The following is a 26,113-nucleotide window of genomic DNA, read 5'->3' as shown; positions in this document are numbered from 1 at the left end:
CACAGAATTGTTACTCAGGGACAGACAGAATTGTTACTGAGTGCCAGAGAATTGTTACTCAGGGACAGACAGAATTGTTACTGAGTGCCAGAGAATTGTTACTTAGGGCCACAGAAACTTTAATTAGGGCCACAGAATTTTTACTCAGGGACAGACAGAATTGTTACTGAGTGCCAGAGAATTGTTACTCAGGGACAGACAGAATTGTTACTGAGTGCCAGAGAATTGTTACTTAGGGCCACAGAAACTTTACTTAGGGCCACAGAATTTTTACTCAGGGACAGACAGAATTGTTACTGAGTGCCAGAGAATTGTTACTCAGGGACAGACAGAATTGTTACTGAGTGCCAGAGAATTGTTACTCAGGGCCCCAGAAACTTTACTTAGGGCCACAGAATTTTTACTCAGGGACAGACAGAATTGTTACTGAGTGCCAGAGAATTGTTACTCAGGGACAGACAGAATTGTTACTGAGTGCCAGAGAATTGTTACTTAGGGCCACAGAAACTTTACTTAGGGCCACAGAATTGTTACTCGCACAGACACAGAATTGTTACTCGCACAGACACAGAATTGTTACTGAAGGCCACAGAACTGTTACTTAGGGCCACAGAATTGTTACTCGCACAGACACAGAATTGTTACTCGCACAGACACAGAACTGTTACTGAGGGCCACAGAACTGTTACTTAGGGCCACAGAATTGTTACTCGCACAGACACAGAATTGTTACTCAGGGCCACAGAACTGTTACTTAGGGACAAAGAAACGCTAGTTAGGGCCACAGAATTCATACTCAGGGACAGACAGAATTGTTACGGAGTGCCAGAGAATTGTTACTCAGGGCCACAGAAACTTTACTTAGGGCCACAGAATTTTTACTCAGGGACAGACAGAATTGTTACTGAGTGCCAGAGAATTGTTACTCAGGGACAGACAGAATTGTTACGGAGTGCCAGAGAATTGTTACTCAGGGCCACAGAAACTTTACTTAGGGCCACAGAATTTTTACTCAGGGACAGACAGAATTGTTACTGAGTGCCAGAGAATTGTTACTCAGGGACAGACAGAATTGTTACTGAGTGCCAGAGAATTGTTACTTAGAGCCACAGAAACTTTACTTAGGGCCACAGAATTGTTACTCGCACAGACACAGAATTGTTACTCGCACAGACACAGAACTGTTACTGAGGGCCACAGAAACTTTACTTAGGGCCACAGAATTGTTACTCGCACAGACACAGAATTGTTACTCGCACAGACACAGAACTGTTACTGAGGGCCACAGAACTGTTACTTAGGGCCACAGAATTGTTACTCGCACAGACACAGAATTGTTACTCAGGGCCACAGAACTGTTACTTAGGGACAAAGAAACGCTAGTTAGGGCCACGGAATTCATACTCAGGGACAGACAGAATTGTTACGGAGTGCCAGAGAATTGTTACTCAGGGCCACAGAAACTTTACTTAGGGCCACAGAATTTTTACTCAGGGACAGACAGAATTGTTACTGAGTGCCAGAGAATTGTTACTCAGGGACAGACAGAATTGTTACGGAGTGCCAGAGAATTGTTACTTAGGGCCACAGAAACTTTACTTAGGGCCACAGAATTGTTACTCGCACAGACACAGAATTGTTACTCGCACAGACACAGAACTGTTACTGAGGGCCACAGAAACTTTAATTAGGGCCACAGAATTGTTACTCGCACAGACACAGAATTGTTACTCGCACAGACACAGAACTGTTACTGAGGGCCACAGAACTGTTACTTAGGGCCACAGAATTGTTACTCGCACAGACACAGAATTGTTACTCAGGGCCACAGAACTGTTACTTAGGGACAAAGAAACGCTAGTTAGGGCCACGGAATTCATACTCAGGGACAGACAGAATTGTTACGGAGTGCCAGAGAATTGTTACTCAGGGCCACAGAAACTTTACTTAGGGCCACAGAATTTTTACTCAGGGACAGACAGAATTGTTACTGAGTGCCAGAGAATTGTTACTCAGGGACAGACAGAATTGTTACGGAGTGCCAGAGAATTGTTACTCAGGGACAGACAGAATTGTTACTGAGTGCCAGAGAATTGTTACTCAGGGACAGACAGAATTGTTACGGAGTGCCAGAGAATTGTTACTCAGGGACAGACAGAATTGTTACTGAGTGCCAGAGAATTGTTACTTAGGGCCACAGAAACTTTAATTAGGGCCACAGAATTTTTACTCAGGGACAGACAGAATTGTTACTGAGTGCCAGAGAATTGTTACTCAGGGACAGACAGAATTGTTACCGAGTGCCAGAGAATTGTTACTCAGGGACAGACAGAATTGTTACTGAGTGCCAGAGAATTGTTACTTAGGGCCACAGAAACTTTAATTAGGGCCACAGAATTTTTACTCAGGGACAGACAGAATTGTTACTGAGTGCCAGAGAATTGTTACTCAGGGACAGACAGAATTGTTACGGAGTGCCAGAGAATTGTTACTCAGGGCCACAGAAACTTTACTTAGGGCCAGAGAATTTTTACTCAGGGACAGACAGAATTGTTACTGAGTGCCAGAGAATTGTTACTCAGGGACAGACAGAATTGTTACTGAGTGCCAGATAATTGTTACTCAGGGCCCCAGAAACTTTACTTAGGGCCACAGAATTTTTACTCAGGGACAGACAGAATTGTTACTGAGTGCCAGAGAATTGTTACTCAGGGACAGACAGAATTGTTACTGAGTGCCAGAGAATTGTTACTTAGGGCCACAGAAACTTTACTTAGGGCCACAGAATTGTTACTCGCACAGACACAGAATTGTTACTCGCACAGACACAGAATTGTTACTGAAGGCCACAGAACTGTTACTTAGGGCCACAGAATTGTTACTCGCACAGACACAGAATTGTTACTCGCACAGACACAGAACTGTTACTGAGGGCCACAGAACTGTTACTTAGGGCCACAGAATTGTTACTCGCACAGACACAGAATTGTTACACAGGGACACAGAACTGTTACTGAGGGCCACAGAACCGTTACTTAGGGCCACAGAATTGTTACTCGCACAGACACAGAATTGTTACTCGCACAGACACAGAATTGTTACTGAGGGCCACAGAACTGTTACTTGGGGCCACAGAAACGTTAATCAGGGACACAGAATTGTTACTGAGGGCCACAGAACTGTTACTTAGGGCCACAGAATTGTTACTCGCACAGACACAGAATTGTTACACAGGGACACAGAACTGTTACTGAGGGCCACAGAACCGTTACTTAGGGCCACAGAATTGTTACTCGCACAGACAGAATTGTTACTCGCACAGACACAGAATTGTTACTCGCACAGACACAGAATTGTTACTCAGGGCCACAGAACTGTTACTGAGGGCCACAGAACTGTTACTTAGGGCCACAGAATTGTTACTCGCACAGACACAGAATTCTTACTCGCACAGACACAGAATTGTTACTCAGGGAAACAGAACTGTTACTGAGGGCCACAGAACTGTTACTTAGGGCCACAGAATTGTTTCTCGCACAGACACAGAATTGTTACTCGCACAGACACAGAATTGTTACTGAGGGCCACAGAACTGTTACTTGGGGCCACAGAAACGTTAATCAGGGACACAGAATTGTTACTGAGGGCCACAGAACTGTTACTTAGGGCCACAGAATTGTTACTCGCACAGACACAGAATTGTTACTCAGGGACACAGAATTGTTACTCAGGGACACATAATCGTTTAATTAAAGAGTATGTCAGACAACATGCAGAGGAGTGGCAGAGGAGGCAATGTTTTAGGAGCGAGCAGACGTGGCAGCAGAGGAAGGGGTCGAGGCAGCACTATTCGCAGCCAGAGGCCAGTGCTCCCGGTGTCATCCAGTACAGTGAGGAAGAGCTAACAGAGGGCGGTCAGGAACAGGGGGAGACATCCGCCTCTTCAGCAGCCAGGCGAAGAAGTAGTGGCGAGGAGAGTGGCTCGGTAGCCGGTCTAGAGACAGGTCTGTCTCCTGACCCACACGCAGCCGAGGGGGCTAGTAGTGAGGCGGAGACCCTAATTGATGATGATGAGGCTGATCGCACTTGGCAGCCTCGTCGTCATCAGGCTATTGCTTCCGCATCATCAGGAGAAGAGGGTGGCAGCTTGGCAGCGAGCAAAACAGTCGGTGGGTTGTCTCCATCGCCACACTCTGCCATGTGCCACTTTCAGGTCTCCTCACACACTGCTGGTGTGTTCCATTTTTTGTCATAGGGTGCTGGCAGATTACGGGCCTCCCATAGCTGCTGCCAGGCCCCTAATCTGCCATGGGCCCCTATATACCGCCTCCTCATGCTGCTGCCAGGTCCACAGTGTCTCATGCCATGTGCCACTTTCAGGTCTCCTCACACACTGCTGGTGTGTTCAATTTTTTTGACATAGGGTGCTGGCAGATTACGGGCCTCCCATAGCTGCTGCCAGGCCCCTAATCTGCCATGGGCCCCTATACCGCCTCCTCATGCTGCTGCGAAGTCCAGAGTCTCTCATGGGTCCCTGTACGGCCTCCCATTGCTGCTGTCTCCATCGCCACACTCTGCCATGTGCCACTTTCAGGTCTCCTCACACACTGCTGGTGTGTTCAATTTTTTTGACATAGGGTGCTGGCAGATTACGGGCCTCCCATAGCTGCTGCCAGGCCCCTAATCTGCCATGGGCCCCTATACCGCCTCCTCATGCTGCTGCCAGGTCCAGAGTCTCTCATGGGTCCCTGTATGGCCTCCCATTGCTGCTGTCTCCATCGCCACACTCTGCCATGTGCCACTTTCAGGTCTCCTCACACACTGCTGGTGTGTTCAATTTTTTTGACATAGGGTGCTGGCAGATTACGGGCCTCCCATAGCTGCTGCCAGGCCCCTAATCTGCCATGGGCCCCTATACCGCCTCCTCATGCTGCTGCGAAGTCCAGAGTCTCTCATGGGTCCCTGTATGGCCTCCCATTGCTGCTGTCTCCATCGCCACACTCTGCCATGTGCCACTTTCAGGTCTCCTCACACACTGCTGGTGTGTTCAATTTTTTTGACATAGGGTGCTGGCAGATTACGGGCCTCCCATAGCTGCTGCCAGGCCCCTAATCTGCCATGGGCCCCTATACCGCCTCCTCATGCTGCTGCCAGGTCCAGGCGAACGTAGTCACACAGGGGAGGAACTTCTCAGTGTAATGAACAGAAAAATCAACAGATGGCTGTCTCCGCGCAAACTGAAAATCGGAACCATGTTGACCGACAACGGAAAGAACATGGTGTCTGCTCTGCGTCAAGGAAGGTTGTGCCATGCGGCATGCATGGCTCACGTGTTCAATCTGGTTGTCAAGCGGTTCCTAAAATCCACCATCCCACTGCAAGACATCCTTAAAATGTCACGTAAACCTTGCATGCATTTCAGCCATTCCTACACCACAAAGCACACCCTCCTTGAGCTGCAGCGGCAGAACGGAATTCCACAGCATCGCCTGATCTGTGACGTTGCAACAAGGTGGAATTCAACCCTACACATGTTAGACCGCCTTTACGAACAGCGAAAGGCCATCACCGATTTCCTGATGTTACAAGCGGATAAAGGTACTCCCCTGTGTAACTTCGATGTCAGCCATTGGCAGCTCATGCGTGACACCTGCCGCTTGCTCAGGCCCTTTGAGGAGGCCACGCTATTCGTGAGTCGGCAGGACTATGGGATGAACGACGTCATTCCTCTGTTGCACGTCCTGGAACAAATGCTGTTAACAATGGCTGGTCAGGGTGCGGTAGACGTGGCGCACAGATCTCAACGCCACATGAACCCTGTGGGGGCAGGACAGGAAGAAGAGGAGGAGGTAGAGGAGGACATTGGTGCTCAGGAATTATTGAGTGAAATGGGTGGTTTTTCCACTCAGCAGACAGGAGTGGAGGAGCAGGAGCATCTGGTAGAGGAGGAGGAGACAGAGGACCCAGACGCACCGTGGCAGTATGCTGTGGAGATGGAGGTAGGGAGTCCCTCGCATTCCTTGGCACAAATGGCCCATAGCATGCTCGGTTGCTTGCGTAGCGACAGCCGAATAAGAACCATCAGACAGAGGGATGACTTTTGGCTGTCCACCTTGTTGGACCCTCGCTACCGTTCAAAAATGGTGGCCTTTTTCACACCTGCTGAGAGGGAGGCCAAAATAACGTACTATAAAAACCACCTATGTAGTCAGTTGGTCTCTGCCTTTGTGCGCCAACGTCCATCCTCAGACACTGTGGGCCCTGTGCGCTTGCGTTCCGCTGCCAAGGCAGCAAAGGAGGGGTGGGGTGGTAGGAGCAGTGGCAGCTCCACCAGCAGCGGCTGACTCAGTCTGCAGTCGATGATGAGTAGCTTTCTTCACCAGCGCAGTGAGGAAACTACTAACCAGCCGCAGCAGCAGCAGCATCAGGTGGACCTGGAGCAGGACCTCAAACAACAGGCTTGGGCCTACTTGGACAGCACCCTGCCAACCGAGGTAGACAATCCCCTTGACTACTGGGCAACGAAACTTGACCTTTGGCCCCAACTAGCTGAATTTGCCCTTGAAAGGCTGTCATGCCTGGCCAGTAGCGTGGCATCGGAGCGCGTGTTTAGTGCGGCAGGAGGTATTGTAACTCCGCGGAGGACACGTCTGTCCACCCAAAGTGTGGAGAGACTCACGTTTGTGAAAATGAATCAGGCGTGGATTAGTCTGGATTTCAAACCACCAGTTCCTGACACAACTGACTAAATCCGCCATGAATCATGCCTCAAATATGTGCCACTTTGAGGTCTCCTCACACACTGCTGGTGTGTAGAATTTTTTGACATAGGGTGCTGGCAGATTACGGGCCTCCTATAGCTGCTGCCAGGCCCCTAATCTGCCATAGGCCCCTATATACCGCCTCCTCATGCTGCTGCCAGGTCCAGAGTCTCTCATGGGTCCCTGTACGGCCTCCCATTGCTGCTGTCTCCATCGCCACACTCTGCCATGTGCCACTTTCAGGTCTCCTCACACACTGCTGGTGTGTTGAATTTTTTGACATAGGGTGCTGGCAGATTACGGGCCTCCTATAGCTGCTGCCAGGCCCCTAATCTGCCATAGGCCCCTATATACCGCCTCCTCATGCTGCTGCCAGGTCCAGAGTCTGTCATGGGTCCCTGTACGGCCTCCCATTGCTGCTGTCTCCATCGCCACACTCTGCCATGTGCCACTTTCAGGTCTCCTCACACACTGCTGGTGTGTTGAATTTTTTGACATAGGGTGCTGGCAGATTACGGGCCTCCCATAGCTGCTGCCAGGCCCCTAATCTGCCATGGGCCCCTATATACCGCCTCCTCATGCTGCTGCCAGGTCCAGAGTCTCTCATGGGTCCCTGTACGGCCTCCCATTGCTGCTGTCTCCATCGCCACACTCTGCCATGTGCCACTTTCAGGTCTCCTCACACACTGCTGGTGTGTAGAATTTTTTGACATAGGGTGCTGGCAGATTATGGGCCTCCCATAGCTGCTGCCAGGCCCCTAATCTGCCATAGGCCCCTATATACCGCCTCCTCATGCTGCTGCCAGGTCCAGAGTCTGTCATGGGTCCCTGTACGGCCTCCCATTGCTGCTGTCTCCATCGCCACACTCTGCCATGTGCCACTTTCAGGTCTCCTCACACACTGCTGGTGTGTAGAATTTTTTGACATAGGGTGCTGGCAGATTACGGACCTCCCATAGCTGCTGCCAGGCCCCTAAGCTGCCATAGGCCCCTATATACCGCCTCCTCATGCTGCTGCCAGGTCCAGAGTCTGTCATGGGTCCCTGTACGGCCTCCCATTGCTGCTGTCTCCATCGCCACACTCTGCCATGTGCCACTTTCAGGTCTCCTCACACACTGCTGGTGTGTTGAATTTTTTGACATAGGGTGCTGGCAGATTACGGGCCTCCCATAGCTGCTGCCAGGCCCCTAATCTGCCATGGGCCCCTATATACCGCCTCCTCATGCTGCTGCCAGGTCCAGAGTCTCTCATGGGTCCCTGTACGGCCTCCCATTGCTGCTGTCTCCATCGCCACACTCTGCCATGTGCCACTTTCAGGTCTCCTCACACACTGCTGGTGTGTAGAATTTTTTGACATAGGGTGCTGGCAGATTATGGGCCTCCCATAGCTGCTGCCAGGCCCCTAATCTGCCATAGGCCCCTATATACCGCCTCCTCATGCTGCTGCCAGGTCCAGAGTCTGTCATGGGTCCCTGTACGGCCTCCCATTGCTGCTGTCTCCATCGCCACACTCTGCCATGTGCCACTTTCAGGTCTCCTCACACACTGCTGGTGTGTAGAATTTTTTGACATAGGGTGCTGGCAGATTATGGGCCTCCCATAGCTGCTGCCAGGCCCCTAATCTGCCATAGGCCCCTATATACCGCCTCCTCATGCTGCTGCCAGGTCCAGAGTCTGTCATGGGTCCCTGTACGGCCTCCCATTGCTGCTGTCTCCATCGCCACACTCTGCCATGTGCCACTTTCAGGTCTCCTCACACACTGCTGGTGTGTAGAATTTTTTGACATAGGGTGCTGGCAGATTACGGGCCTCCCATAGCTGCTGCCAGGCCCCTAATCTGCCATAGGCCCCTATATACCGCCTCCTCATGCTGCTGCCAGGTCCAGAGTCTCTCATGGGTCCCTGTACGGCCTCCCATTGCTGCTGTCTCCATCGCCACACTCTGCCATGTGCCACTTTCAGGTCTCCTCACACACTGCTGGTGTGTAGAATTTTTTGACATAGGGTGTTGGCAGATTACGGGCCTCCCATTGCTGCTGCCAGGCCCCTAATCTGCCATGGGCCCCTATATACCGCCTCCTCATGCTGCTGCCAGGTCCAGAGTCTGTCATGGGTCCCTGTACGGCCTCCCATTGCTGCTGTCTCCATCGCCACACTCTGCCATGTGCCACTTTCAGGTCTCCTCACACACTGCTGGTGTGTTGAATTTTTTGACATAGGGTGCTGGCAGATTACGGGCCTCCCATAGCTGCTGCCAGGCCCCTAATCTGCCATGGGCCCCTATATACCGCCTCCTCATGCTGCTGCCAGGTCCAGAGTCTCTCATGGGTCCCTGTACGGCCTCCCATTGCTGCTGTCTCCATCGCCACACTCTGCCATGTGCCACTTTCAGGTCTCCTCACACACTGCTGGTGTGTAGAATTTTTTGACATAGGGTGCTGGCAGATTATGGGCCTCCCATAGCTGCTGCCAGGCCCCTAATCTGCCATAGGCCCCTATATACCGCCTCCTCATGCTGCTGCCAGGTCCAGAGTCTGTCATGGGTCCCTGTACGGCCTCCCATTGCTGCTGTCTCCATCGCCACATTCTGCCATGTGCCACTTTCAGGTCTCCTCACACACTGCTGGTGTGTAGAATTTTTTGACATAGGGTGTTGGCAGATTACGGGCCTCCCATTGCTGCTGCCAGGCCCCTAATCTGCCATGGGCCCCTATATACCGCCTCCTCATGCTGCTGCCAGGTCCAGAGTCTGTCATGGGTCCCTGTACGGCCTCCCATTGCTGCTGTCTCCATCGCCACACTCTGCCATGTGCCACTTTCAGGTCTCCTCACACACTGCTGGTGTGTAGAATTTTTTGACATAGGGTGCTGGCAGATTATGGGCCTCCCATAGCTGCTGCCAGGCCCCTAATCTGCCATAGGCCCCTATATACCGCCTCCTCATGCTGCTGCCAGGTCCAGAGTCTGTCATGGGTCCCTGTACGGCCTCCCATTGCTGCTGTCTCCATCGCCACACTCTGCCATGTGCCACTTTCAGGTCTCCTCACACACTGCTGGTGTGTAGAATTTTTTGACATAGGGTGCTGGCAGATTACGGGCCTCCCATAGCTGCTGCCAGGCCCCTAATCTGCCATGGGCCCCTATATACCGCCTCCTCATGCTGCTGCCAGGTCCACAGTGTCTCATGCCATGTGCCACTTTCAGGTCTCCTCACACTGCTGGTGTGTTGAATTTTTTGACATAGGGTGCTGGCAGATTATGGGCCTCCTATAGCTGCTGCCAGGCCCCTAATCTGCCATAGGCCCCTATATACCGCTTCCTCATGCTGCTGCCAGGTCCAGAGTCTCTCATGGGTCCCTGTACGGCCTCCCATTGCTGCTGTCTCCATCGCCACACTCTGCCATGTGCCACTTTCAGGTCTCCTCACACACTGCTGGTGTGTAGAATTTTTTGACATAGGGTGCTGGCAGATTACGGGCCTCCCATTGCTGCTGCCAGGCCCCTAATCTGCCATGGGCCCCTATACCGCCTCCTCATGCTGCTGCCAAGTCCAGAGTGTGTCATGGGTCCCTGTACGGCCTCCCATTGCTGCTGTCTCCATAGCCACACTCTGCCATGTGCCACTTTCAGGTCTCCTCACACTGCTGGTGTGTTGAATTTTTTGACATAGGGTGCTGGCAGATTACGGGCCTCCCATTGCTGCTGCCAGGCACGTAATCTGCCATGGGCCCCCGTACCGACTCCTCATGCTGTGACGTTGCAACAAGGTGGAATTCAACCCTACATATGTTAGACCGCCTTTACGAACAGCGAAAGGCCATCACCGATTTCCTGATGTTAAAAGCGGATAAAGGTACTCCCTGTGTAACTTAGATGTCAGCCATTGGCAGCTCATGCGTGACACCTGCGCTTGCTCAGGCCCTTTGAGGAGGCCACGCTATTCGTGAGTCGGCAGGACTATGGGATGAACGACGTCATTCCTCTGTTGCACGTCCTGGAACAAATGCTGTTAACAATGGCTGGTCAGGGTGCGGTAGACGTGGCGCACAGATCTCAACGCCACATGACCCCTGTGGGGGCAGGACAGGAAGAAGAGGAGGAGGTAGAGGAGGACATTGGTGCTCAGGAATTATTGAGTGAAATGGGTGGTTTTTCCACTCAGCGGACAGGAGTGGAGGAGCAGGAGCATCTGGTAGAGGAGGAGGAGGAGGAGACAGAGGACCCAGACGCACCGTGGCAGTATGCTGTGGAGATGGAGGCAGGGAGTCCCTCGCATTCCTTGGCACAAATGGCCCATAGCATGCTCGCTTGCTTGCGTAGCGACAGCCGAATAATAACCATCAGACAGAGGGATGACTTTTGGCTGTCCACCTTGTTGGACCCTCGCTACCGTTCAAAAATGGTGGCCTTTTTCACACCTGCTGAGAGGGAGGCGAAAATAACGTACTATAAAAACCACCTATGTAGTCAGCTGGTCTCTGCCTGTCTGCGCCAACGTCCATCCTCAGACACTGTGGGCCCTGTGCGCTCGCGTTCCGCTGCCATGGCAGCAGGGGAGGGGTGGGGTGGTAGGAGCAGTGGCAGCTCCACCAGCAGCGGCTGCCTCAGTCTGCATTCGATGATGAGTAGCTTTCTTCACCAGCGCAGTGAGGAAACTACTAACCAGCCGCAGCAGCAGCAGCAGCAGCAGCATCAGGTGGACCTGGAGCAGGACCTCAAACAACAGGCTTAGGCCTACTTGGACAGCACCCTGCCAACCGAGGTAGACAATCCCCTTGACTACTGGGCAACGAAACTTGACCTTTGGCCCCAACTAGCTGAATTTGCCCTTGAAAGGCTGTCATGCCCGGCCAGTAGCGTGGCATCGGAGCGCGTGTTTAGTGCGGCAGGAGGTATTGCAACTCCGCGGAGGACACGACTGTCCACCCAAAGTGTGGAGAGACTGACGTTTGTGAAAATGAATCAGGCGTGGATTAGTCTGGATTTCAAACCACCAGTTCCTGACACAACTGACTAAATCCGCCATGAATCATGCCCCAAACATGTGCCACTTTCAGGTCTCCTCACACTGCTGGTGTGTTCCATTTTTTGTCATAGGGTGCTGGCAGATTACGGGCCTCCCATAGCTGCTGCCAGGCCCCTAATCTGCCATGGGCCCCTATACCGCCTCCTCATGCTGCTGCCAAGTCCAGAGTCTCTCATGGGTCCCTGTACGGCCTCCCATTGCTGCTGTCTCCATCGCCACACTCTGCCATGTGCCACTTTCAGGTATCCTCACACTGCTGGTGTATTCCATTTTTTGTCATAGGGTGCTGGCAGATTACGGGCCTCCCATAGCTGCTGCCAGGCCCCTAATCTGCCATGGGCCCCTATACCGCCTCCTCATGCTGCTGCCAGGTCCAGAGTCTCTCATGGGTCCCTGTACGGCCTCCCATTGCTGCTGTCTCCATCGCCACACTCTGCCATGTGCCACTTTCAGGTCTCCTCACACTGCTGGTGGGTTCCATTTTTTGTCATAGGGTGCTGGCAGATTATGGGCCTCCCATAGCTGCTGCCAGGCCCCTAATCTGCCATGGGCCCCCGTACCGACTCCTCATGCTGCTGCCAGGCCCGTAATCTGTCATGGGCCCCTGTTGTCGCTTGTTGGCATATTCCGCTCGTTCAGATGCTCCTTCTCCTGCTACTCCTCTTCACGGATTCCGTCAGCAGTCTTTCTTGGAATCCGTTTCCAAGAGACAACAGTTTGCGAGCACGCACCAGACGGTGCAGAAACTGAACGTCCTCCTGTCCAAGTTGCTGCTGCCAGGCTCGTAATCTGTCATGCGCCCCTGTACCGCCTCCTCATGCTGCTGCCAGGTCCAGAGTGTGTCATGGGCCCCCGTACCGACTCCAAATGCTGCTGCCAGGCCCGTAATCTGTCATGGGCCCCTGTACCGCCTCCCCATGCTGCTGCCAGGTCCAGATTGTGTCATGGGTCCCTGTACGGCCTCCCATTGCTGCTGCCAGGCCTGTAATCTGCCATGGGCCCCCGTACCGACTCCTCATGCTGCTGCCAGGCCCGTAATCTGCCATGGGCCCCTGTACCGCCTCCTCATGCTGCTGCCAGGTCCAGAGTGTGTCATGGGTCCCTGTACGGCCTCCCATTGCTGCTGTCTCTATCGCCACACTCTGCCATGTGCCACTTTCAGGTCTCCTCACACTGCTGGTGGTTTCCATTTTTGTCATAGGGTGCTGTATGGCCTCCCATTGCTGCTGCCTCCACCGCCACACTGTGGCTCCACACTCTGGTTTTGGCCCCGTGACTGGCCAAATGAGTGAAGTGTGCGGTGATTCTAAGATCGACGGCACTCATCTGCATGTCATACTGCCTGACAGTATTATTTCTCTTCCCCAGCAGACTCCAAGGGCATTTAAATTAAAGGTACAGTGTTCAGCACTAATATTAAGTCTCTCTGAAGCCTAGAAACACCCTTTTTTAAGTTAAATTCACAGCGAATATATTCGACTCGAATCGAAATTTTTCTACGAATTCGCCGAATCAGTCGAATCGAATTTTTGAATACTTCGCTCATCTCTAATGGCTCCTCTCCAGGCAAGGTCAAATACTGCGCTATTATCTCATTCAAAAACATAAAACACAAGGTCCCATTGTGCAGTATGTTTATTGCCAGAAATCAGACAATACAAAGTAGATAGCGCACTCACATCAATTGGTGAAAATTAGCAGCTCCAGACCCATGCTTTTGGATGTAGAAATAACCATGGGTGTACAAAGGAGTACCAAGTTGGTCGCCACGCCGGAAGTGCGTCACTACGTCAGGCCGACGCGTTGCGTCACAATATCATGTGACTTCCTCTGGGCCCTGCCCTGCCCCTCTGCCCTGAGGAAGTCACATGATATTGTGACGCAACGCGTCGGCCTGACGTAGTGACGCACTTCCGGCGTGGCGGTCATCTTGGTCCGAATGTGGTCATCTATGTGTTTTTTGGACTTTAAGAGCACAGAAATAGAATTTTTTGGTGTGTGCAGTTGCACTTTTGTTTTTTCACTATTGTACACAGTTTATGTACTCAATTATTTGATCACCTACTGGAGTATTTGTAGTTACATGTGTGTATTGATGTACACGTTTGCTCACACTTTTTAGATTTTTTCATGAGTCAATTATTATTTGAATGTGATTATATATTTTTACAGCTGGAATTAATATTTTTCACCATCACTATTGAGCCTTTTTTGTGTTCACATTTAGTAGTGTCACTTGTTATTAATGATTATTTTGCATGATTTCACTTAATTTGGCACTATATTATATATACTATATATATTTTTTCTCACTTACTAGATTTATATATGTATATGTAGTAGTTTATGGGAGTAGTGCTACATTTCTCCATGCAACTGTTTTACATGATCATTGGTATATGATTTAATGTTAGCAGCAGCTCCCAATCAGGTTGCTTACACTATTAGTGTTTGAGCGCAGGAGGTTCACACCATTATTGCATAATACAGGTTTAACCGCTAGCCTACAGGGCTCTTAGACCCCCCTTCCTGCCCAGGCCAATTTCCAGCTTTCAGCGCTGTCACACTTTGAATGACAATTGCGCAGTCATACAACACTGTACCCATATGAAATTTTTATAATTTTTTTGTGACAGATAGAGCTTTATTTTGGTGGTATTTAATCACCTCTGGGTTTTTTATTTATATTTTTTCTTAAAACCGAGCCAACATCTTCAGCTCTTTTTGCTGATCTGTGATCCGCCGTGTCCAAGGGACACAGCGCACCGCCGATTGCCGTGCTGCGCGCTCCTGGAGCCACGCATGTGCGGTTAGAATGAGAGGACGTCATATGACGTCCTCCCAGAACGAGAGAACTGCTTTGCAGCCAATATTGTACTATATGGCGGGCGGGAGGCGGTTAAAAGAGTACCAGAAATGTTCCAAAGAGACTTTACTGTCAGACATCATGGATATTTTTTATAAAGCAGTAAATGTGACATTCACCAAACATTCACTACCTCTGAATCTTCCTGATGCATGTGTTTTACATTACAGCGATTGATTCACCTGCAGTGAATGTTTGGTGAATATCACTTTTACTGCTTTAGTTGGGCTTTTCCATCTGGTGTCCCAGGGTGCTAGGATGCAGACAGCCCATGGAGTTCAGCATTAACAAACGTTATTATGTAAAAAAATTCAAATTTGCACTGGACTACTTAAACCCGCAAACTGTGGCCCACAGCCTGGATGATTTTATCTGGCCTTTGGGGTGATATTCTTCCCATTAATACGAGGCACTATTCCTCCTATTGACACCAAAGATGGAGCATTATTCCTTCAACTGTCAACAGCAATGAAACACTATTCCTCCCATTGACATCAGTGATGAGGAACTATTCCTCCCATTGACATCAGTGATGAGGCACTATTCCTCCCATTGACACCAGTGACAAGGCACTATCCCTCCCATTGACACCAATAATGGTGTGCTATTCCTCCCACTGATATCAGTGATGGGGCACTATTCCGCTCATTGGTGCTGGTGACAGGGCGCTATTTATCCTGAGGCTCCCACTGACCACAGTCTGGTCCCACCTACAGTCTGAAGAATAGTAAACTGGACCTTTATTTAGGGAATTTGGAGACTCCTGGCTTAAACAGACTGCATACACATTAATTTAACAATGCACTCCTCTCTAGGCAACATACATTAGAACAATGAAAATCATTTATAACTGGCACATATGTCTTTTGTTTATTGTGTGTTCATCAGTTTTAGGAAAATGCAGTGGCTATCTCTCTTTTTCTCTCTCTCTCTCTAATATATAAAATCTAATAAACATTATTTTATTAATTCAATATCACTATAATGGCTGGCACTATATAAAATATTGCCAGATACGCACTCTGATATCAATGATTTTGATAGTTCTGTGCTATAGTATCTCTTTGTTGCCATCCTTGTGATCTGTGAAGCATATAAGTAATTTACAATTATTTTCAAATGTAATAACATTATAAGAAAAACATTAAATATATTTGTAAATGTACTCCTGAAGTACAAAAACAGGAAGAAATATAACATTTGTAATTTATCTATTGGATACTCATCAACAGTAAAGAGTAAATGGATCTGCCCAAAGCTTGGTCTGCAGATGACTAAGTTGGTTTGTTGGTAGTGGAATTTTAGAAGTAGCTAAACAAGTCACACAGGCTCCACATGTGAACTTGGCTAGTTTCACCCACCATAGTGTGCATGGAGCTCCTTTCAGTGATTGGAGGAAATCTTGCACTAGGTGGAAATCACCTTCTGACACTTTGAAAAAAATGGCATGCTTTTTTGGGGCTTTTAATACAGAATGATAGGCATCCTATAGCCATAAAACAGGGATGGCGGACCCTGATTATGAGAGCAAAATTAGATATTTTGACAGGCTTTTAAAATAGAAGCTAAACAGAAACACAAGGAAGCTATACAGCATCAAAATATTTTGGCTTACTAGAAGATCTCTAACAGAGCAAGGACTAGTCATTACTCATGTAGGGATTTAGTATATTTCCAAATTGTCTTTGTCTGTTTGTAGTAGGCCTATATGTTTCACTTTGTAAGTATTCTCTAAGCCAAATCTTGTTTTTTCCTGGCCTTTTTTAAGGCCAATTTGCTATTTTTTTTAAAAAAAGGATATGGGTAGCTGAGCACTGGGAAAAGTTTTTCAAATACCGTTCAGCAGGGGCAACCATGAAAACACACAACTCCTTTAAATAATATGTTTGGGGGATCCCTGAAACCTGAAGGTAAAGTTAAACACCTGTGCAAAGTATCAAAGCAAGAGTGAAAAAAAAAAACAATGGCAGCTTGATGACATCTACTGGCTAGTCTCATTCTCTTTGTAAACAAAGGTGGCATTACACAAAAAAGTGGGGTCCCCTTCTATACCAGACCCTTATCCTTGCTGAATGTCTGGTATGGATTTTAAAGTGGGACCATTCCACACGACAATAGACTATATTGCCAAAAGTTTTGGGATGCCTGCCTTTACATGCACATGAACTTTAATGGCATCTCAGTCTTAGTCCGTAGGGTTCAATATTGAGTTGGCCCACCCTTTGCAGCTATAACAGCGTCGACTCTTCTGTCCACTGTCCACAAGGTATAGGAATGTTTCTATGGAAATGATTGACCATTCTTCCAGAAGTGCGTTTGTGAAGTCAGGCACTGATGTCGGATGAGAAGGTCTGGTTTGCAGGCTCCGTTGTAATTCATCCCAAAGGTGTTCTATCAGGTTGATGTCAGGACTCTGTGCAGGCTAGTCAAGTTCCTCCATCCCAAACTCACTCATCCATGTATTTATGAACCTTGCTTTGTGTACTGGTGTGCAGTCATGTTGAAACAGGAAGAGGCCATCCGAAAACTGTTCCCACTAAGTTGGGAGCATGAAATCATCCAAAATGTCTTGGTATGCTGACGTCTTAAAAGTTACCTTCACTGGAACTAAGTAGCCAAGCCCAACCCCTGAAAAGCAACCACACACCATAATGCACCCTCCACCAAACTTTACACTTGGTACAATACAGTCAGGCAAGTACCGTTCTTATGGCAACTGCCAAACCCAGGCACATCCATTAGATTGTTAGGCAGATTGTGTGATTTGCCACTCCCGGGAACACTGCATCCACTGCTGTAGAGTCCAGTGGCAGCGTGCTTTACACCACTTCATCCGACGCTTTGCATCGCACTTGGTGATATAAGGCTTGAGTGCAGCTACTCGGTCATGGAAACCCATTCCATGAAGTTCTCTATGCATTGTTGTTCTAAGCTAAAGACCTCCAAACTTTGCGTGGTCTTCAGATATTGACTCTGTAGACAGTTGGCAATGTCTGCGCACTATGCGCTTCAGCATGCGCTGACCCCTCGCCTTCATTTTATGTGGCCTACCACTTCATGGCTGAGTTGCTGTTGTTCCCAGTTGCTTCCACTTTGTTATAATACCACTAACATTTGATCAGGCAATATTTAGTAGCAAAGAAATTTCATGGACGGACTTATTGCACAGCTGCAACCTATCATGGTACTACACTTGAATTCACTGAGCTCCTGAGAGCGACCCATTCTTTCACAAATGTTTGTAGAAGCAGTCTGCATGCCTAGGTGCTTGATTTTATACACCTGTGGCCATGGAGGTGTTTGGAACACCTGAATCCAATGATTTGGAGGGGTGTCCCAATACTTTTTGCAATATAGTGTATTGTATAGGGCCTGCCACAAAATTCATCCCAGATTTTTATTCAAGCATGCAGCCCGGCTAGCCAGGAAAGGGGGGGGCATTGAGTATGTACCCACCTTCCCTACCCATACCAAGCCACATGATCCCAACATGAGGAAGGCCACCCTGGAAAAGCATCTTGTCCTTGTGTTGGTATGAACAAAAAGCTTTTCCCCAGGTATCCAGCCCCCCCCCTTCCTTGTGAATTGGTAAGGTGTACACAGTGCCTCTTTTTACTCTTTTACTAAATAAGTTAATGTAAATTAACACAGACAGACTGTGCATAAAGTCATTTATCTAAAAAGCTCCCATAGTGTAAATCCATCAAAAGTTTCTCATACTTAGAAATGTACTCTTAGGCCTCTTATACTGTACAATTATACATACAGTATCTCACAGAAGTGAGTACACCCCTCACATTTTGTAAATATTTTATTTTTTATTTTTTTTTTTTTCCCAAAAAGTTTTATTGAAGTAAGAAAGACAAAACAGATCATAGACAGATACGGAGCGCAGTCCGTGCACATCTTCATATATGTTCTCCCGTATCGCAGACGGGAATAGGACGTTAGAATAGATTTTAGAGCAACATGCATCCAATTCCCACAATAAAGCATATGCAAAAAGTATAACCATAGTAATAATATTTACCATCTGTAATGTTCGATAAATATGGTATACAGTAGTCTCTATGTAGAGAGAGCTCAAGCAGCAAGACTATGAGGCGCAAGACAAACGAATTATCTCAAGGCACATATGTCTGCTATATCCGTATCCAAAAATCGTGGGTTAATTTTCTAAAGTATTATCACACTTGTACATCTAGAAGTGTTCCGATCCTTGTAAATAATATTGCTATTTAGAATATGAGAAAAAGGGTAGCTAAAACGAGAAAGAAAAGAAAAGAAAGAGACGCGAGTGGAAATGGAAAAGGAGTATGGGAAGTAATATCAGAGTGAGGAGGAGTGGGATAAGGAAGACATATAAATAGGGGGGGAGAGAGAAGAAAAAAAAAAAAAAAAAAAAAAAAAAAAAAAAGGGGGGGGGGGGGGGGGAGTTGGGGATTAGAATTAAATAAGTATAACTAAACCAATCACATCACATAGTATCGGCCTGGTTATAACAGATGCTGTCTTAAATTAAGGTTATAATCTCTTTAAAGTCGAGTAAAGGAATTATTCCTGGGGTGAAAGATCCAGAGGTTCTCCAGGTTACCAAATCTGCTCGCTCATTCCTTCATTAAGCCATGATAAGTCTCAGTAGATAGGAAGTGAGTCCAACATGCCCATGTCTTCCTGAATCGCTCGGGGTGTTCTTTCGCCACTGAGATCAGCTCCTCCATTTCCGCGATCTTATTGATCCTAAGAATCCACTCACGCATGGTGGGAATATGGTCTGATCGCCAATGAACAGGAATACACTGTTTTGCCGCATTTATCATGTGTAAAGCAAGCGACTTACGATAGGTCTTCACAGGAAGAGAGGAATGATGGAGTAGACATTGTGCTGGGGAAAAGTCTAGGGCGTATGTAGTGACTTGTGCGATTATGTCCAAAACATTTCTCCAGAAGGGCTGCAGTTGCGGGCACTCCCACCATATATGCAAAAGAGTGCCTGTTGCCTGGCAACCTCTCCAGCATAAGTTAGGAACACTAGGATCAAATTTATGAAGCACAGATGGAACTCTGTACCACCTGGAAAATACTTTGTAGTTGCCTTCTTGTGTAGAAACACACATGGAACCTTTATGTATGTGATCATAAATCCGGTCCCAGTCCTCTGGAGAGAGTGGGATTTGTAGATCACGTTGCCAGGCTATACAAGCCCTCTGCAAATGAGAGGTATTGGAACTTTCCAAAAAAGAATATATCTTAGATATTACATGCCGCTGAGGGGAGTCTGTAAAGCAGAGCTTCTCAAATGCAGTAAGCGATCTTGACAAATCCTGTAAATGTGGGGAGTTACGCAAAAAGTGGTGTAATTGTCTATACATCCAAGGCGTTAGAGTGATGGAGGGCCACGCCCGAGTAATGTCTTCGCTAGATAAGAGCTTAGAATCTTTGAAGAGTTGACGTACTGTCAGGTTATCATCACGGTTATACCCAGCGAGAAATGTTGGAGACATCCCTGGAACAAAGTCTGGATTCATTTTGATCGGAGTGAAAGGGCTCGGAGAGGAAGAAAGTTCTTTTTTCTGGAATAATTGTGAGCTACAGCGTAATGTGGGACCTATAAGTGGATGACTCCGAAACTCAGAAGGGACGTGGGAAGTTTTCAGCCATGGGGAGGTAGAAAGAGGCGTCTGAGAAAAATCAGCCTCCAAACCAACCCAGACCTTAGGAATGTGATTCGTGGTCCAGTCTACTAACCTGGCTAGGTGGCAAGCTCTGTAATAACGGTTAATATCTGGTAATCCAATACCTCCATTCTGCTTGGGCATAGTGAGTTGGGCATAGCTAATTCTTGGACGTTTATTATACCACAGAAAGGAGGAGCAGAGCGTTTTATACGATTGAAAGAACGAATTTGGCAATTGAATTGGTATTGTCTGTAGTAAATATAATATTCTGGGGAGCACGTTCATCTTAAGAATTGCTGCTCTACCAAACCACGAGAACCAAGGTTTGTTCCATGTCTGGAGGTCTTTGGAGATGTTACGTAAGAGGGGAAGAAAATTTTTTGTATACAGTTCTGTAAGATGGGATGGTAGTTGGATACCTAAGTAAGTGATAGCTTCACGTTGCCAGGTAAAGGGAAAATTTAGTGTCGCCTGTCTAATCACATCTGGAGGCAATGATATATTAAGCGCTTGGGATTTAGAAAAGTTGATTTTAAAATTAGCCAAATACTGAAATAATTTGAAATCTTGTAACAGATTAGGTATCGTGATATGTGGGTCAGTCAAGAAAAGTAACACGTCATCAGCAAAGGCTGCCACTTTATGCATTTTGCCATTGATCAAAATCCCCTTAATGTTATCATTATCTTTTATGCAGTTCAAGAAAGGTTCCAGAGTAAGAATGAATAAGAGGGGTGATAATGGGCATCCCTGTCTAGTCCCATTGCTGATTGAAAAGGAATCCGAAAGGCAGCCATTCACTCGCACTCGTGCTGTGGGGGCATTATATAAAGACAGAATAAATGACAAAAAACGCAAAGGTAGTCCAATGCCAATCAGAACTGCCTCTAGGTAATCCCATGCTAGTCTGTCAAACGCCTTTTCGGCGTCTAACGAGAGAAAGAATCCAGATCGTTGATTTTGGGTTAACCAATGATGTATATTCACGGCCCTTATAGTGTTATCTCTGGCCTCTCTCCCTGGAACAAAGCCCACCTGGTCCGGTGATATGATGGAATCTATTACCTGTTGCAAACGGGTAGCCAGAATCTTGGCAAAAATCTTTAGATCAACATTCAATAGAGAGATCGGACGATAATTTGCAGGTGATGTATGGTCCTTATTCTCTTTGGGTATAACCGTGATGTGAGCCTCGGAAAGATGGCGCATAGACTGCCCTGGCGTGTCTAGTGAGTTGAAGGCCTGTAGAAATGGAAGCCCCAAGACGTCAAGAAAAGACTTGTAGTAAGAATTGGTAAAACCGTCAGGTCCTGGACTTTTACCCGGTTTCAATTGCGCAATAGCTTGTTGAAGTTCATGCGACGTCAGAGCTCCCTCTAAATCCTTCACTTGTGATCTAGATATCGATTTAGGAAGATATTGTTTAAGGAATTGCTGTATAATGGTCTTACGTGGCCTAGTATCACCTGTTGGTTTGGATGGTAGGGGTAAGTTATAAAGGTTAAAATAATACTCCTCAAATTCCTTCGCAATATCCGACGACAATTTCAGTGAGTTACCAAATTTAGAATGGAGCAGATAGACGTGCCGAGCAGCTTTTTTAGATTGTAAAGCCCGGGCAAGAAATTTTCCACTCTTATTGCCATGTTCATAGAAAAGTTTTTGTTGTAGAGTAAAATTGCGTTTCGTTTTCTTTTCCACTAACTCGCGGAGTTGTTTACGTGCGTGCTCTAGCTCAGTAGCGCATCTTAAGGCCATTGATCGTTTATGAGAGCACTCAAGTGTACGAACTTTATGCAATAAAGAGTTGAACGATGCTAGAGCCTGACGTTTTCGTGTTGCTGAGATAGACATTAGAAGACCACGTATCACACATTTGTGTGCTTCCCACCGTATGAGAGGGGACGTTTCCATGGATGTGTTTTCCTGAAAATAGTTTTTCAGGGCATCACGGATCTGGGGGACAACCGATGCATCCGTAAGGAGAAATGGGTCCAGTCTCCATATTTTGGAAATACCTGGTGTATCCGGAAATTGCAAGGTTATCATAATTGGATGATGATCCGAAAGGATCTTTGGTTCGATCGAGGCAGACTTCAGGGTATATAGATCGTTTTGCGAGATGAAGAAATAGTCTATTCTAGAATAGCGGTTGTGAGGAGCAGAGTAAAATGTATAGTCTTTGCCCGATGGGTGAAGAGTACGCCAGGTATCATGTAGGAGAAGATCTTTCAGTTCAATTTTTATTTGTTTAAGTGCTTTGAATGGAATGGATGAGACCCCTGAGGAGGTATCTTCCAATGGATTCAGCGCTACATTAAAATCGCCACCAAAAATCAAGATACCTGATTGAAACGTAGCAAGTAACTTGGCGATTTTACGAAAAAAACATACCTGTGCTGTATTGGGACTGTAAATGTTGACTAAGGTAAGTGGTTTATTAAAGAGGGTGCCTTTGAGAAAAAGGAACCTCCCCTCAGGATCCTCGAGCGATTCAGTAAGTTCAAACGGGAGCGTTTTAGAGAATAAAATGGATACCCCTTTGGCCTTCACCTCCGCATTAGCTGAATGATATGCCGTGGGATAGTGAATACTTGAGAATCTAGGGACTTGGTCTGCCCGAAAATGAGTTTCTTGTATAAAGAGCACATCTGCATGAAGGCTTTTCATATAAGTGAGAAGTTGCGAACGTTTTTCAGGTATATTTAGGCCCCTCGCATTAAGAGAGGCCACGGAGAGTGTACGAGTCGACCGATTAGATACGTGGTTAGTAGTCATCATGTCATTTACCCAAAAGGGTTGCTTAAGGGCTAAAAGTATACCAGATGAGTATCACAGCAGCAGGGAGAGAGAGAAAAAAAAAAAAAAAAAAAAAAAAAAAAAAGGGGGGGGGGGGGGGAAGGGAGGGGGGTATAGAGGGGGGTGGGTTAAGGGAGGACAGGGAAGGTGATGAGGAGGGGAAAGAGACTAGTATACAGATTAGAAAAAGGCTAGTAGAAAGTTTCAGAATGTTGGAGAAGAGGAGAAGTTATTACGGGAAAGAGTCAAGGAATGTGGCAAAGAAGAAGAGAAGTGTCAGATGTATGTCATATAAACCCATATTCATGTATTGAGCTATCTTCTTTCAATTTCCTGTAAAGACTAGAATCCAGAGGCAGAATAGTCCAGCTATTCTTTCTCATAATACAACTCCCAATACTTAGTTGTTAGCAATATGATAGCTGGGAGTCTGAAATTACAGTCGGAGAAGTGTCAAACCCAGAGACGGCCGAATTGGCAATGTTAAGTACAATCTGAAAGAGGCCAAACTCTCCTGAATAAAAAGGTGTAGAGGGGAAATAATCCAACATGAGGCGTCCTTGACACATATACGTAGGTGGGAAGTAGCTAATTTGTATCGAGAGATGAGAGGTGTGTAACAGGGGGAGTATGCAGACTAGAAGTAAAAGAAGTAACAGCCTATTAAGCAAAATATTATAGGTAAGCACCTAGACCACATCAAGGCTCAGAAACAAAGATGTGTAATGTTAGGTACGGTAGAGAGTGCATATCTAAGGAGAAGACCTGTACGTTATGGATATACATCAGAAAACTTTGGCCAGCTCCAGAAAATGTAAAGTTCAGTTGCGTGAACCATAAATTTAAGTATTGATAAGTTATGTCATCAGTTAACCATAAAGTAATCTCTAAACTGTCTTAACCTGAAAGGTACATTAAACCGTGCCTATTAAGTAAGTGAGTCACATGAAAGTGGTCATCCTAGGCCATATGCATTTCAACTACTAATATTTACTTTACATGAAACAGTGCATAACAGTAGCAATAACATCACTTATGATTGTTCTAGGAAGTAGGTCACCGACCAAACATTGTCAGTCACCCTTTCCCAGATACAATGTAGATCTTAGTTCCAAACGAGGAAACTTGTTTAGTGCCTCACTCTCCACCACCCACTAAACATAGATAGGTTAGTAGAGGGGAAGAGTCCACGATCCGTGACCCAACACAAGCTCCCAGTCAAAACAGGTAACTGTGTAGGGCCAAGTTGGACCCGTCTACATAGTGAACTATAAACGAGAATATCAAATAGAACGATCCCAAATTTCAAATCTAAAACACCATCATAATCATAGCTAGATAGAGGGTATGTAACCTGTCAGAAACCACATTGGCAATTAAGGTATTCCAAATGCTATGTAGGGAGAGAACAATTTAGGAAGAGCGAAGGAATAGTGCGAGTATCAAATGAATACTTTGTCTACATTGATCCAACTATAAGAGAAGGGTCAGGGGAAGGTTTGTATAATGGTACAAAAAAAAAATGGCATTGAGTCCTATGAATCAACCCCATTATATCAACTCTCAAGGCACAGCAGGAGCGAAAGACACAACATATTACGAGATTAATCTGCGTAAGCCAATATCCCCTGCCACCTTAAGGATAGGTAAAATAAATGTAAAGGCTAGTCCGGAAATCTCAATGCTCCCACAGAATCTGTTTCCAAGATCATGACAAGGAACATTGCGGAACCATGATCCTAAGAAACATAAAACCTAGGATCCCAGAGACTCCCCATCCAAGTGCACCATGTACCCCTACATTGGAATTTGGAGAGGAAGGCAACAATCCAAAAGAGGGCCTAGCCCATGTCCCCGGAACTCAAGCCTAACTTCACTCCTGTAACCGGCAGGGTTCGTAAGGTAATGTGGTAGACCCTTACCGACCAAGCAGATAATCTTTAACACCCCTAGGTGAACAATCAAGGCCACCAGAAAACTTATCCCCACCTCGTTCTTTTTTATCACACAATAGGATACCTTAGCTGATATATGCCAACAAAACCAACATTTACCACAGATAGACAGCATACATATAAAATTTGACAATGTGACGCGATACACATACCCTTAAGTCCAGGCTTCAGAAGTATGAATGATGTCAAATAAAGCGTATAATGGAACCTTGGCTAAAATCAACAGAAATGAGAAAGAAAGAGAAAACAACTAAAAAAAACAATTCTTTCTTTCTCCTTTTTCTTTCCCCTAAACGCATACGATCCACCAGTAGAGCAGCTTCAGGGTACGGGGGAGTGTTTACTCAGAAGCATTGAGAAGTGATAACAAGGAGAAGTCATTCATGACGTGCCTTGCGGTGCGCAGGTGAAGATGGTAGACTGTCGCCGGTAATGAGCCTTCTACATACCGGAGAAGTGGAGGTTTGGTGAGATGATTTGCGTCGTCTGTCTCCGGTAGAGAGACCATTAGACTGTGCCTCCATGGGGCCTTCATCTCGTTGCACTTGTCGAATAGGGTCATTGGACCAATTAGGTATGACCGGTAGTGGGATATTCATGGTTTCACAGAATGGTGCAAGATCTTCCGGAAATCTCATGAGAGCAGATCTCCCTAAATGTGTTGCAGAGAGGCCAAACGGGAACTTCCAACGGTAGGCAATACCTTTAGAGCGAAGTATATCTAGAAGCGGGCGCAGGTCTTTCCTGCGTTGCAGGGTGAGATGGGAGAGATCTTGAAACAATTTGATTTCAACGTCTTGGTATAGCAAGCGTTGTTTGTCTCGAGCTCTGCGTAAAATATCCTCTTTAAGGCGGAAGTCGACGAGACAGCAAACTATATCTCTCGGTGGGTCAGAATCCCTGCCTTTAGGCCGCAAAGCCCTGTGTAGGCGCTCGAACTCAATTGGAGATTCATGCGGCCTTTCTAAAAGATCATTAAAGATAGATAAAATAGCTTGGGTTACTTGGCTAGGCTCTATTGCTTCAG

At 47.0% G+C, this 26,113-nt stretch overlaps 1 protein-coding gene across 3 annotated transcripts in view; it reads right to left on the bottom strand.

The window, feature by feature from the left end:
• LOC149468414 (uncharacterized) overlaps positions 1–26,113 on the bottom strand; it is a 118,149-nt gene that overhangs the window by 25,045 nt on the left and 66,991 nt on the right. For all 3 annotated transcript variants that reach the window (XM_089670166.1, XM_089670167.1, XM_089670168.1), the window contains one exon: positions 15,676–15,737. In XM_089670166.1, coding sequence (XP_089526292.1) covers positions 15,676–15,737 — 62 coding nt within the window. The remainder of the gene's footprint in view (positions 1–15,675; positions 15,738–26,113) is intronic.

This window comes from Staurois parvus, unplaced genomic scaffold (genome assembly GCF_062004578.1).
Source record: "Staurois parvus isolate SC_StPar_1 unplaced genomic scaffold, SC_StPar_1.0 ptg000087l, whole genome shotgun sequence".
NCBI classification, from domain to species: Eukaryota; Metazoa; Chordata; class Amphibia; order Anura; family Ranidae; genus Staurois; species Staurois parvus.
Note: the sequence above shows the minus strand (reverse complement) of the source record. Positions and strands in the feature narration are given on the sequence as shown.